The 13,849-nt window shown below is 39.2% G+C and overlaps 1 protein-coding gene across 6 annotated transcripts in view; it reads right to left on the reverse strand.

The window, feature by feature from the left end:
- Positions 1 to 6,178: 6,178 nt before the first annotated feature.
- DYNC2I1 (dynein 2 intermediate chain 1) overlaps positions 6,179 to 13,849 on the reverse strand; it is a 30,167-nt gene continuing 22,496 nt past the window's right edge. For all 6 annotated transcript variants that reach the window (XM_038392282.2, XM_043509636.1, XM_043509637.1 and 3 more), the window contains 2 exons: positions 11,496 to 11,719; positions 6,179 to 10,377 (listed from right to left, as the gene is read on the reverse strand). In XM_038392282.2, coding sequence (XP_038248210.1) covers positions 10,206 to 10,377; positions 11,496 to 11,719 — 396 coding nt within the window. In that variant the 3' untranslated portion in view covers positions 6,179 to 10,205. The remainder of the gene's footprint in view (positions 10,378 to 11,495; positions 11,720 to 13,849) is intronic.

Here is a 13,849-nt window from a genome sequence, read left to right on the forward strand (position 1 = left end):
CAAAGACATAGTAAAGGATGACCCCTGCTCCAAAGAGTTTGCCATCTACATAGATCAGTCAGCCAAAAAGAGTGAAAGGAAATATCCGCAATGTACAGATGGGGGACTGAAGTACAGAGAGATTAAGAGGCAATACTTGCCCAAGATCACACATGAAGTCTGTGGCAGATCTGGAAATTTAATCTAGATCATCTGGGCCACAGTCCAGTGCCTTAACCTAACCATAAGACCAACTTTCTTCATGGGTATGTGCTGGGTTCCTAGCTCCAGCATAGAACACTGCTGCCTGCAGCCTCAGAATGAGGGTCGATAATGACCCATACACAGAACCCCAGATGACTGAGCCAAAAAGGCAGGTGTTCATTGTCATCAGCAAGAAGTTGCTTTTACACACATCAGAGTGCTCTGATTAACATTTCATTTTGTATAATTCAATGAATCTAGAGTATTTTCACTAGGTTATAAATTATTTGCTTCAGCCCGAATATATGGAATTTTTTCCTGTTCAAAAATGCCTTAAATGATTGAAAATGAAATGAGTGCTTTTATATCCCACGTGAGTTAAAGTTACTCGCATCAGTCAGGCATGCATCTTGGCTAGCCCAGAAAAAAAAATAGTTTATGGAAGTGAGACACAGTGGGGGGAATCGGAGCAAAGGGCTGAGGCAGAGATGATTTTCTATTTGTGTTCTGTGCCTAAGCCTACGGAAGATAATGGAAAATCTTCCATTGACTTCAGTGGGGTTTGCATCAGGCCCTGAGATAGCAACTGATGTTTTCATTGTGGACTGAGATGTCTTTGTATAATTACAATCATATATGGGTAAGATGATGTTTGGCATCTTGCATTGCCCCTGCCCATGCAGTACCTGTTCTGAAGATAAACAGAGAACTTCATAAAAAGAAAAGGAGTACTTGTGGCACCTTAGAGACTAACAAATTTATTAGAGCATAAGCTTTCGTGAGCTACAGCTCACTTCATTGGATGCATTTGGTGGAAAAAACAGAGGGGAGATTTATATACACACACACAGAGAACATGAAACAATGGGTTTATCATACACACTGTAAGGAGAGTGATCACTTAAGATAAGCCATCACCAGCAGCAGGGTACCACACAGACTATGCTGACAGCTTGTGCCACACACTCTCAAAGAAACTGCGGAACCACCTGATCAACATCCTCTACAGCAAACAGGGAAAGATTGAGAATGACCTCTCAAAACTGGATACTCTCATAAAGAACCAACCTTCCACACAAACTTCCTCGTGGCTGGACTTTACAAAAACTAGACAAGCCATTTACAACACACACTTTGCTTCTCTACAAAAGAAAAAGGACACTAAGCTATCTAAACTGCTACATGCCACAAGGGGCCACAACAGTGGTTCCCGTAACCCACCCAGCAATATTGTTAATCTATCCAACTATACTTAGCCCAGCAGAAGAATCTGTCCTATCTTGGGGCCTCTCCTTTTGCCCCTCCACCCCCACGAACATGATACAGTTCTCTGGTGACCTAGAATCCTATTTTCAACGTCTCCGACTCAAGGAATATTTCCAACACACCTCTGACCAACATATTAACCCACAGAGACCTTCCTACCAACACTACAAAAAGAAGGATTCTGGGTGGACTCCTCCTGAAGGTCGAAACAGCAGCCTGGACTTCTACATAGAGTGCTTCTGCCAACGTGCACGAGCTGAAATTGTGGAAAAGCAGCATCGCTTGCCCCATAACCTCAGCCATGCAGAACACAGTGCCATCCACACCTCAAAAACAACTCTGACATCATAATCAAAAAGGCTGACAAAGGAGGTGCTGTCGTCATCATGAATAGGTCGGAGTATGAACAAGAGGCTACTAGGCAGCTCTCTGACACCACTCTCTACAAGCCATTACCCTCTGATCCCACTGAGAGTTACCAAAAGAAACTACAGCATTTGCTCAAGAAACTCCCTGAAAAAGCACAAGAACAAATCCGCACAGACACACCCCTAGAACCCCGACCTGGGGTATTCTATCTGCTACCCAAGATCCATAAACCTGGAAATCCTGGACGCCCCATCATCTCAGGAATTGGCAATCCTGACAGCAGGATTGTCTGGCTATGTAGACTCCCTCCTCAGGCCCTATGTTACCAGCACTCCCAGCTATCTTCGAGACACCACTGACTTCCTGAGGAAACTATAGTCCATTGGTGATCTTCCTAAAAACACCATCCTAGCCACTATGGATGTAGAAGCCCTCTACACCGACATTCCACACAAAGATGGACTACAAGCCGTCAGGAACAGTATCCCCGATAATGTCACGGCTAACCTGGTGGCTGAACTTTGACTTTGTCCTCACCCATAACTATTTCACATTTGGGGACAATGTATACTTTCAAATCAGCGGCACTGCGATGGGTACCCACGTGGCCCCACAGTATGCCAACATTTTTATGGCTGACTTAGAACAACGCTTCCTCAGCTCTCGTCCCCTAATGCCCCTACTCTACTTGTGCTACATTGGTGACATCTTCATCATCTGGACCCATGGAAAAGAAGCCCTTGAGGAATTCCACCATGATTTCAACAATTTCCATCCCACCATCAACCTCAGCCTGGACCAGTCCACACAAGAGATCCACTTCCTGGACACTACAGTGCTAATAAGCAATGGTCACATAAACACCATCTTATATCGGAAACCTACTGACCGCTATACTTCCCTACATGCCTCTAGCTTTCATCCAGATCATACCACACGATCCATTGTCTACAGCCAAGCTCTACGATATAACCGCATTTGCTCCAACCCCTCAGACAGAGACAAACACCTACAAGATCTCTATCATGCATTCCTACAACTACAATACCCAGCTGCTGAAGTGAAGAAACAGATTGACAGAGCCAGAAGAGTACCCAGAAGTCACCTACTACAGGACAGGCCCAACAAAGAAAATAACAGAACGCCACTAGTCATCACCTTCAGCCCCCAACTAAAACCTCTCCAACGCATCATCAAGGATCTACAATCTATCCTGAAGGACGACCCATCACTCTCACAGATCTTGGGAGACAGGCCAGTCCTTGCTTACAGACAGCCCCCCAATCTGAAGTAAATACTCACCAGCAACCACACACCACACAACAGAACCACTAACCCAGGAACCTATCCTTGCAACAAAGCCCGTTGCCAACTCTGTCCACGTATCTATTCAGGGGATACCATCATAGGGCCTAATCACATCAGCCACACTATCAGAGGCTCGTTCACCTGCGCATCTACCAATGTGATATATGCCATCATGTGCCAGCAATGCCCCTCTACCATGTACATTGGCCAAACTGGACAGTCTCTATGTAAAAGAATGAATGGACACAAATCAGACGTCAAGAATTATAACATTCAAAAACCAGTTGGAGAACACTTCAATCTCTCTGGTCACTCGATCACAGACCTAAGAGTGGCTATCCTTCAACAAAAAAGCTTCAAAAACAGACTCCAACAAGAGACTGCTGAATTGGAATTAATTTGCAAACTGGATACAATTAACTTAGGCTTGAATAGAGACTGGGAATGGATGAGTCATTACAGAAAGTAAAACTATTTCCCCATGTTATTTCTCCCCCTCCCACCCCACCCCCCACTGTTCCTCTAATATTCTTGTTAACTGCTGGAATTAGCCTACCTTGCTTGTCACCATGAAAGGTTTTCCTCCTTTCCCCCCCTGCTGCTGGTGATGGCTTATCTTAAGTGATCACTCTCCTTACAGTGTGTACGATAAACCCATTGTTTCATGTTCTCTGTGTGTGTGTGTGTGTGTGTGTGTGTGTGTATATAAATCTCCCCTCTGTTTTTTCCACCAAATGCATCCGATGAAGTGAGCTGTAGCTCACGAAAGCTTATGCTCTAATAAATTTGTTAGTCTCTAAGGTGCCACAAGTACTCCTTTTCTTTTTGCGAATACAGACTAACACGGCTGCTACTCTGAAACCAGAGAACTTCATGTTTCAGTACCAGCAATCAAAACACTTAAAATAGTTCAAGATTCCAGGTGATTTGATTAGCTAAAGATGTCACCTACTTACTACTACAAGGTGGGTAGTAAGGCTAGCAGTACAAAGAAAAGGTAGGCATCATATGTGTCCCACTATTGGTTGCCATTCCCAGCCTGGGAAAGCTTATGGAAAACTAGAGCAAGCTAGCATCCCTCCCACAGCCATAGCCCATCTGTATTTGTGTATGAATACTCTGTCCTGATTTATTTAGCAAATAGTTAATGTTGTGCATCTATTTAAGGACCATTTGATTATTCTCATTACTGCGGCACTTTTCTAGACACTTGCCCACAGGCACAGCTCTCTGAAAAGGTAATCAGAAGAACAATTTCCATAACTTATACAGTTGGGGTTTTTGCTTGATTGTGTTTATTGTCACTATCATTACTATAAGTAACGTCCTGTGGGATATTAGTATCATTATTATTCTGTGTGAACAGCACAACTTTGGTTGTAACTATGTAAAGAATGCCAAATACTACAAAACATGGAAGAATGTAGCAAAGGAAACAATGCTGCACTAAGAGACACAAAGTACCTAATAACCATTTTCTTTTTCCTTTTCCAAGAGGGGGTTGGTGACATTGTAAAGATGATCTCAGAGCCAATTTACAGTGACAAGTAGAGCTCATACTTGTGAGGCACAGTGATCTCCAAGAACTGATAATCATAAATAGGAAAAGTATCCAGATTTAAATGGCCCGTGAGCTATTTCACCCATCATAACAAGACGAAGGAAAAGAAACAATTCGAACTTCACATGCACTCAGTTTTCACACAGAGGTGCTTGAACAGGACACACAAATGCTGCATTGAGGTCCCTAAACCACCGCTTAATATATAAAATCAGCATCGGTGCACCTACATACTAAATTAAGAGCCTACTAAAATGCCTACATTAGGAAGTTGGGGACAGAATTCTCATTGCTGTGTCTGTGTCATCTCTGCACACTTCAGGAACTAATGGTACAAGGGGAAATACTTGTTTTTTCAAAATGGGCTATAAAGGGGGTTGTTCTGGTCCATGTCTTGAATTGGGTATGCCCACAAAGGCCAATAAAAAACAAATCTGTTTATGCATAATGTTTCAATGTACCTAATCTAGGAATGGATCTAGCAATCAGAAAAGTGTATGCACACAAGCTACTCCATGGCGCCCAACTGCAGTATTTTCATAATCTCCCCAAAAAAGTATGCCATTGCACGCAATATAATCACTAAGGGCCATATTCTAACATAAACCCTAGCCTAGCCCCACTCCAGATTTGAACAATTCTTCCTCAATCAATGTCAAAGGACCACATTTCAGCCAGCCCCTAAACCTAACCCGGATACAAACTCTTCTTCCTTGACCCATCTCAAAAAAAAAAAAAAATCAGTCTTCAGAAAGAAATGTTAAATAAAAAGTTATTCTGATAAACAGATACTAGCTAATTAGTAGACAATTACTTCATTGCTACAGAAGAGACAAAACACTACAATTTTAAACGTTTTATCTTTGATAGTTATCATTACTAATTAGCACTTTACATAAAGACTTAAAATCCATTTAAAACATATATATTGGAAGTAACTATGTATACATTACACTGAGAACCCAGTTAACAGTAGGGTAGGAGGGTCACCTTTACCCCAGTATTCTATTTCAACATAGAAATGAGAGTACCATTCTTTTCTTGTTCTCCCAATCCTTTCTCCAAAAACAGTATGATAAATTGACAAAACTCTTTCCAAACTATTTTTCAGAAACCTGCCATGAACCATCCAGAGATCTGGAACGATTTTAGAGTTATTCTTCCTCATATCAGCTTATTATCCCAGCTTCTGAAAACTCCCTTTCAGTTTCCCATCTCTAGGATGAGATAATACAATGGAAATAATATCAATGTTTATATTATGTAGAAAGCCTTTCAAAGTGTGTTGTCAGCGAGAAAAATAAAAGCAGAAGCCCTGTCCAAAAATGTAAATTTGTCTCTATTGGTGGCAATTTAGCATATTTTTTTTTTCATATATGCTGGCTGGGAGTTGCTGGTTTGAAAGCAGAATGTAACATTTTATGCAAATTTTACATGGATGAATAGCATTCAGACTTTGATACCATTTTTAAATGATAGTTTTCTACTAAGTAAAGATGAAGCTATTTATTTTAATCAGTGGATATTAATCATATATAATAATATACAAAATTTCCCAAGTGTGAAATTAATAACATACATATAATAATATACATCTTGGGCTGCTTTAAAGATTGCACAATAGCAATTTTTAGCTTTTGAGTAAAGACCATATGTACACAAGATCTATTAAAGGAGCAAGTAAAAATAAGAAGACATGAAATATCTGAGTAAGAATGAAAGGGGTAAGTAGTCTTTCCCTCAAGATGCAGCATTTCACAGTTGGCCAGGTGCACTGTTGCTTTCCTCTAGAACATCCTGGGTGAGCTCCTGGCTCCACTGATGCCCATGACAAAACTCCTTTGACAATCATTGGAATCATGATGGTGGATTAGATGGACCTTTGGTTTGCTATAGCATGGCAGGTTCTTATGCATGGAACACCCCTCCCTGAATTAGACCATTAAGATACTTTATGCTCTTCCGTTCATTTATACCTTCTCAAGACCTCGTTCTACTGTTATGTTTACTGGGAGTCATCAACTGATAATGATTAAGGAGAGGGCCAGTGGAGATTGCTGATCGTTTCATTTTTCAGAATAATCCAGTTGTGACATAATTGGCATACATCACGACATGATTGTCACTATTACTCTCAGCCTCCCAAATTCACTTTCTATTATCTTACAATAAGGGCTGCCCCTGCTGCCACTAAAGCCAATGGCCAAACTTCCAGTGATTTCACTGGTGCAGGATCAAGGCCTTAGAATGTAAACTCTTTGTGGTAGGGATCATGTTCTGCAACATGTTTGTACAGCACCTTGTGCCCCTGACCCTTGCTGTCGTGCTTGGGCACTACCACAATAGAAATAAGGAGCAATATGACCATAATAAGTTTTAAACACCACAGAGTAAGGACATTTGTGAAATATGGTGGTGATGCACTTTTTTTCTTGCTTGATGTTAACACCAATGGTTGGCAAATCTACAAACCTTAATACCCAGTTTTCCTAACATGTATTATTCTGTTCATACATGGGGAAAAATAATCATGCAATACTGTTGAGCCACAGCAATTTTTTTCACAAGTAAGCTTGAATGTGGTAGTTTTGCAGTGGCCAGGGGGGATCTAAGGTGTAAGAGAAGTTACTGAGGGATTAAAGTGTTCAGCTCCTCTAAAAATCAGGGTGTTTCTATTTAGGCGTTTAAATATGAATTTAGGCACATACATTAGAAAAATTTGGCTTTAGGTGATTTCTTTTGCCTTGCAACTTGAAAGTCATGGTTTCCTACCTCAACACAAGGAGCACCTATCATTTGTTCTTTGTCTTGATTCCTGAAACTAGAAAAAGGTGATGTTAAAAGATTTCAGTCACTGATCTTTAGAGCTACTATATCTAGCAGGACAGACATATCTGTCCAACATCAAATTTTTGGCCAAAACTTGGGATTTTGCAGGATTTCTCAGACTCTCAAGATTGCTTCCAAAAATGTCAGATCTTTCAAAGTGCCACAGGTGGAGCTGCAAGCTTCAACCATGACAGTTAGGTTGACAAGAAGGCCCTATCCAAACAAGAGTGCAAAGAAACTATTCCTTGATCCTCACCACTGTTTGTACTCACAGGTATCAGGAATGTCATTTTATCCTCCTTTTTCTCAGAAACACTTATATTGTTAATGCAATTTTGTTTTCAAATGGTAGAGAGAAATCCAGGGATGGATCAGGAGAGAAGAAAACCTTGTGGTTTCCAAATTTCCCCATTGTGGGAAATGAGAACAGATGAGAATAGGTGACTGACCAGGGAACCACAGTGTCAATGATTTTTCTAACAAGTATGGCACTCCAGCATTTCTTCAGTCTTTCTGGGTTTCAGCTGCTATTTTCAAGGAAAGTGAAAAGCTTAATTAAATCTAGATGCCTAGAAACAAATCTGTTCTCATACCACTGTGTATCATTTATACCCATTTTTACTGATGAGGGTTTGGCACCACCCCGTGGCCAGTTTCAGTTTACTCATTTAAAGTGACAAGATATTGTAAACACTTTTTTTTACTCTTGTAAACTGTAAAAAATGAGTAAGAACCTAAAAACTATTTCAGCCTCTGTTAGGAAGAGACATAATATATCTGTACTGGATTCTTATTATTAGATAAGAAGGATACAGTGGTTAGGGCACTCGCCTAGGACTTGAGAGACAGCGTTCAATTCTCTGCTCTGCCACAGCTATCCTGCATGACCTTGGGCAAGTCACTTTGCCTCTTTGTGCCTCAGTTCTCCATCTGTAAAAATGGAGATAAAAGCACTTCCCTACTTCACAGTGGTGTTATGAGGATAATACATTAAATATTAAGTGCTTTGAGATCTACTGATGAAAAACATTATATAAGGACTAAGTGTTACTATTATTTTAAAAGTAGGGACAATTAGTTCTGAGCAACAGTGAGGTACAATTTCCATCCAAACCTCATTTTTTTCAGTAGCTTATAACTTTTCCAAACATATTGCTTTTGTGTTCAAGGTTTCCACAGCGAGTCTCACCCCAAAGGTTCAGCAACTCCAGCCCAAAATTAGAAAAGGACAATATAAACAGCTATTAAAGACAAATCTATCCTCCTCTCTACATAGAGAATTTGGTAATTATTTTATAATTATTTAAATGTAGCAATAAACAGGTAAATATCATTTAGTTTATGATGGAAAACCTTGAATATTCCATTAGTCCAAAGAACATTTGGATTTTTCGTAAATGGAATAAGCAGATTATTTGCAAAGTTTGGAAAAAACAGAAAACATAAGGTCAGCACATCCTAAGCATAGACATGTGAGGTTCTTAGCTAAGGGACCTATTTAATGACTAGCAATTATTTTTGCAAATTCTTAGGGTCAAAGTCAGAAGAGATGGATGAGATAATTTAAATCAGATTATTTTACTCTGACTCCCTTAGACCTACTTAGTGATGTATAAAGGATTCTGAATTGGTGTAAATGGACATAGAATCAAAGGACTAGAAGGGACCACAAGGGTCATCTAGTTTAATCCCCATGTCTCCATGGTTACAGTCTCCCCATTCTGGATCTCTTGGAGGGCTCAATGTAGACGTAAGGATCCACCAATAAGGAGGAGGTGAGAAGGATTGGGGGAGGGCCATATCTCCCAGAAGACATTCCATAGGCAAGTTAATACAACCTGCGGCTGAATTAGTTCTTCTGCAGAGCCCCATGCATGCTGGGACATCTATAACAAGGGACCCAAAGATCCCATGTCACTTGAGGAGTCCCTGACAAAGTCACGCTGGCAGAGAGTATGAACAAAGATGAAGGATGCCCAGAATCAGTGCAGAGGCACAGGGCCTCTTGTGGATAGTCTTGCAAACCCAGCAGATATTGGGGTTCCAAGGGTTTGAGGGAAGGATGCCTCATTTCTTCTGCTAAGGACAAATCCCATTCAGAACAAGAGAATGCAGAGGACACTCAACAAAGGTAACCCTGTGTGGTTTTCTGGTCTTTACACAAGTATTTTCACAAGTATTTATAATCGGGATATGATCTAGCCACAAATTACAGCTGTGGAGACGTTGAGAAAGTTCCAAAGGTAACCTGAACATGGCTACAGCCTTTTATGTTACAGAAAAGCATACATTTAACTTTACACATAGGATATAGTTTGCCTCAAAGTGTAATATTGAGAAGTAGCATATCACATTTTATAGGAATATAATTTCACTTTTTTATTGAAAAGTATCTAAATATTCACAATCTAGAATTGTGAACATTTATAGATACTTTTCAGTAAAATATATTTACATTTAAATCCACAATTTATCTTCCTTCATGTACAATATTACAAGCTTTGTTCTGTCATTTTTATAATTAACAAAAATATTATCTTCTGTTGAAATACTGTAGTGACATTCTTGTAAAATATATACAAATGCAAAAGCTCTTAAATTATAAATCTTTTAATTACAGTAATCAAATGAAAAATTCTAAATATACCCAGCCATAATTGTACATGCAGAAAAAGACAATTTCTTTGCTTTATAAGGATTGTTGCAAGAGCAACTGTAGTTTTTCTGACTCTTCTGACTGAGGTAATGCCCACCTCTTCTTTACATACTGAATGTCTATTATTCCAGATTGTTTGGCCAATGCGATCCCCAACAGACCATTTGTTTTTTCCGGTTCACCCAATACAACCATAGTCATAACCCTGAAAGCAAAAGAGGAGGTGTTTTTTAAATGGAGACAAAATGAATGAAAATGAAAATCCTTGTGAACTGTTTGTTTATCAACCCCCAATGTGTACTGAGCACTTCAAAAGCTTTCTAATAGGAAATTGTAATTAACTGAATTATCTGCCAAAAAACCAGGTAAAATGCCAGAAATGGAAATATAGAGAAACATATGCTATGACAAGCAACAAGAAAATGACCAATCAGCTGCAATAATTCACATACATATATTTGAGGGGGAAATTTTTATCTTGGTACACAGCCTCCATGTGATCAAATGTCTAACCATGCTTTAAATATTAGTTCAAATAAAATAGCTATTATTGTACAAAACTTCAAAAATAATTGTAGCAGCTTTTAAAATTGTTTATTTTATACTGATTTTCCCCAAAATCTTACATGAGCCAGTGATCCTAGCCAGATTCTTATCAGGCTGGGTTACTTTGTACAAAGTAAATATTTAAAAGTAAGGGCAGAGAAATAAAAGTTTCCTGTTCCCACTCAGGAAAAATAATCATAATTTATTTCTCTCTATATATTAAGCATGTATATATGTATGCATTTTAATAGTATTTCTCTCTTCAATTCTTCATATTTTCCCTGTCGTCTTGGGGATTGATCCTGTAAGGTACTGACTGTTCTGGACCTGAGTGAGCAAAACATTTAAGCATATGAGTAATCCAGTTGACTTAAATGGGAACAGAATTTGGCCATCTATAACAACTTGATGCTGCAGCGGCTCCATGCACAGAACTCCCACTGATGACACTGTGCTTTGTTGTGATTTACATTAAGAACAAGAACATTTTACTCTTCTCTGACAGAGTGTTAAAGGACCTTGGAGTGGTCACTCCACTGTAAGGAGTCGCTCACTATAATGCCTCTTTACACTGCCGGAATAGGTTAAAAAAAAAAAAGTTTGTGTAAATAAAAATCAGGCATAATGCAAGTTTCTTGCTGACAGCAATCACAAATTCATGCTCTAATGGAGGTATTGTAAAGTTAAGCAAAAAAAACTTAAACAAAAAGGCAGATTCAGTGCAATGTTGCCATCTTCTAACAGCAAGAAAAAGCAAAAGTCATTTAATTTACTTACTTATCTGATTGGATAATTTGTTTGGCTACAGGACACAAGTCGTTTTCCAGTAGATCCCAAATGTAAACACAAGATGATGCATCCAGGACAAAAAACACAGCAGGTCTTGTGAGAGCCCACTGGAGGGCAATAACTGGCTGGCCATTTGTGCTGTCATTCCACTGTATGAGGGGATGCTCTGAAGTCATTTGGTGCAATCTAATACTTCCATCTGAACAGCCAACCTGTACAGCAACACAAAGGAAAATCTTACCCGGGAAAGAAACAAACTAATTAAAATTAAAGTTACAAACCTATTGATGTAAAGATCAGTTATGTTGTTCAACTATACTGTATTTGGCTTTGGTCTTTACAATAAAAGCACAGGTTTCAGAGTAGCAGCCGTGTTAGCCTGTATCCGCAAAAAGAAAAGGAGTACTTGTGGCACCTTAGACGACAAATTTATTTGAGCTTAAGTTTATGTGAGCTACAGCTCACTTCATCGGATGAATGCAGTGGAAAATACAGTGGGGAGGTTTTATATACACAGAGAACATGAAACAATGGGTGTTACCATACACACTGTAATGAGAGTAATCAGGTAAGGTGAAAAGAAAAGAGACAAAATTTGTTAGTCTCTAAGGTGCCACAAACACTCCTTTTTCTTTTTGCGAAAACAGACTAACACGGCTGCTACTCTGAAACCAGGTAAAATGAGCTATTACCAGCAGGAGAGAAAAAAAACCTTTTGTAGTGATAATCAAGGTGGGCCATTTCCAGCAGTTGACAAGAACAGCGGAGGCAGGAGGGGGAGAAATAAACATGGGGAAATAGTTTTACTTTGTGTAATGACACATCCACGCCCAGTCTTTATTCAAGCCTAATGTAATGGTGTCTAGTTTGTAAATTAATTCCAATGCAGCAGTCTCTCGTTGGAGTTTGTTTTTGAAGTTTTTTTGGTTGAAGAATCTCGACTTTTAGATCTGTAATCGAGTGACCAGAGTGGTTGAAGTGTTCTCCGACTGGTTTTTGAATGTTATAATTCTTGACGTCTGATTTGTGTCCCTTTATTCTTTTACGTAGAGACTGTCCTGTTTGGCCAATGTACCTGGCAGAGGGGCATTGCTGGCACATGATGGCATATATCCCATTGCTAGATAGATAGATATAGATATATATTGTGATATATGCCATCATGTGCTAGCAATGCCCCTCTGCCAGGTACATTGGCCAAACAGGACAGTCACTACGTAAAAGAATAAAGGGACACAAATCAGACGTCAAGAATTATAACATTCAAAAACCAGTCGGAGAACACTTCAACCACTCTGGTCACTCGATTACAGATCTAAAAGTCAAGATTCTTCAACCAAAAAAACTTCAAAAACAAACTCCAACGAGAGACTGCTGCATTGGAATTAATTTACAACCTAGACACCATTACATTAGGCTTGAATAAAGACTGGGCGTGGATGTGTCATTACACAAAATAAACCTATTTATTTATAAAAATAAAAATATTTTTATTTATTTATAAGAATAAAAATATTTCCCCATGTTCATCTCTCCCCTCCCCCCGCCACTGTTCCTCACATGTTGTTGTCAACTGCTGGAAATGGCCCACCTTGATTATTACTACAAAAAGGTGTTTGTTTTTTTTTTTGTTTTTTTTTTTTCTCTCCTGCTGGTAATAGCTCACCTTACCTGATCACTCTCATTGCAGTGTGTATGGTAACACCCACTGTTTCATGCTCTCTGTGGATATAAAATCTTCCCCACTGTATTTTCCACTGCATGCATCCAATGAAGTGAGCTGTAGCTCATGAAAGCTTATTCTCAAATAAATTTGTTAGTCTAAGGTGCCACAAATACTCCTTTTTTAATAAAAGCACAGTTATCTGATTTATGTGTCACTATTACACTTCAGTGTGTGAATATCAGGAATTTCCCAATTTTTAATTTTTGGTATGGTTTCAAGTTTAAGTGGTAACCCCATACAAAGCATATTGCAATAACTCAATCTGGAAGTCACAAAGACAAACTGGGATGAAATCTACATCAAAAGAAAAATCTGCAACCTCCTAGCAAGATACAGACAAAATAACTCTCCTAGCTCCTTCTACTAAGCCACAGGAGTAGCCAAGGATTCAAATGGACCCCCAGATTGCACATCTCATTAAGGCCTTGATCCTGTACTATTGAAGTCAATAGGAGCTTAGCCATTGACTTCTCTGACTGTCTTACCATAAATATATGGGAGACATTCAGCTCTGTTGCTTTCATTAAACATGAGTAATTTGATGCCTTCGCTTTTTTCGTTGTCTGGATTATAGCAAATTCACTAAAGCTTATTCTAGACAAGATAAAGTATCTGA

This window comes from Dermochelys coriacea, chromosome 2 (assembly GCF_009764565.3).
Source record: "Dermochelys coriacea isolate rDerCor1 chromosome 2, rDerCor1.pri.v4, whole genome shotgun sequence".
NCBI lineage: Eukaryota > Metazoa > Chordata > Testudines > Dermochelyidae > Dermochelys > Dermochelys coriacea.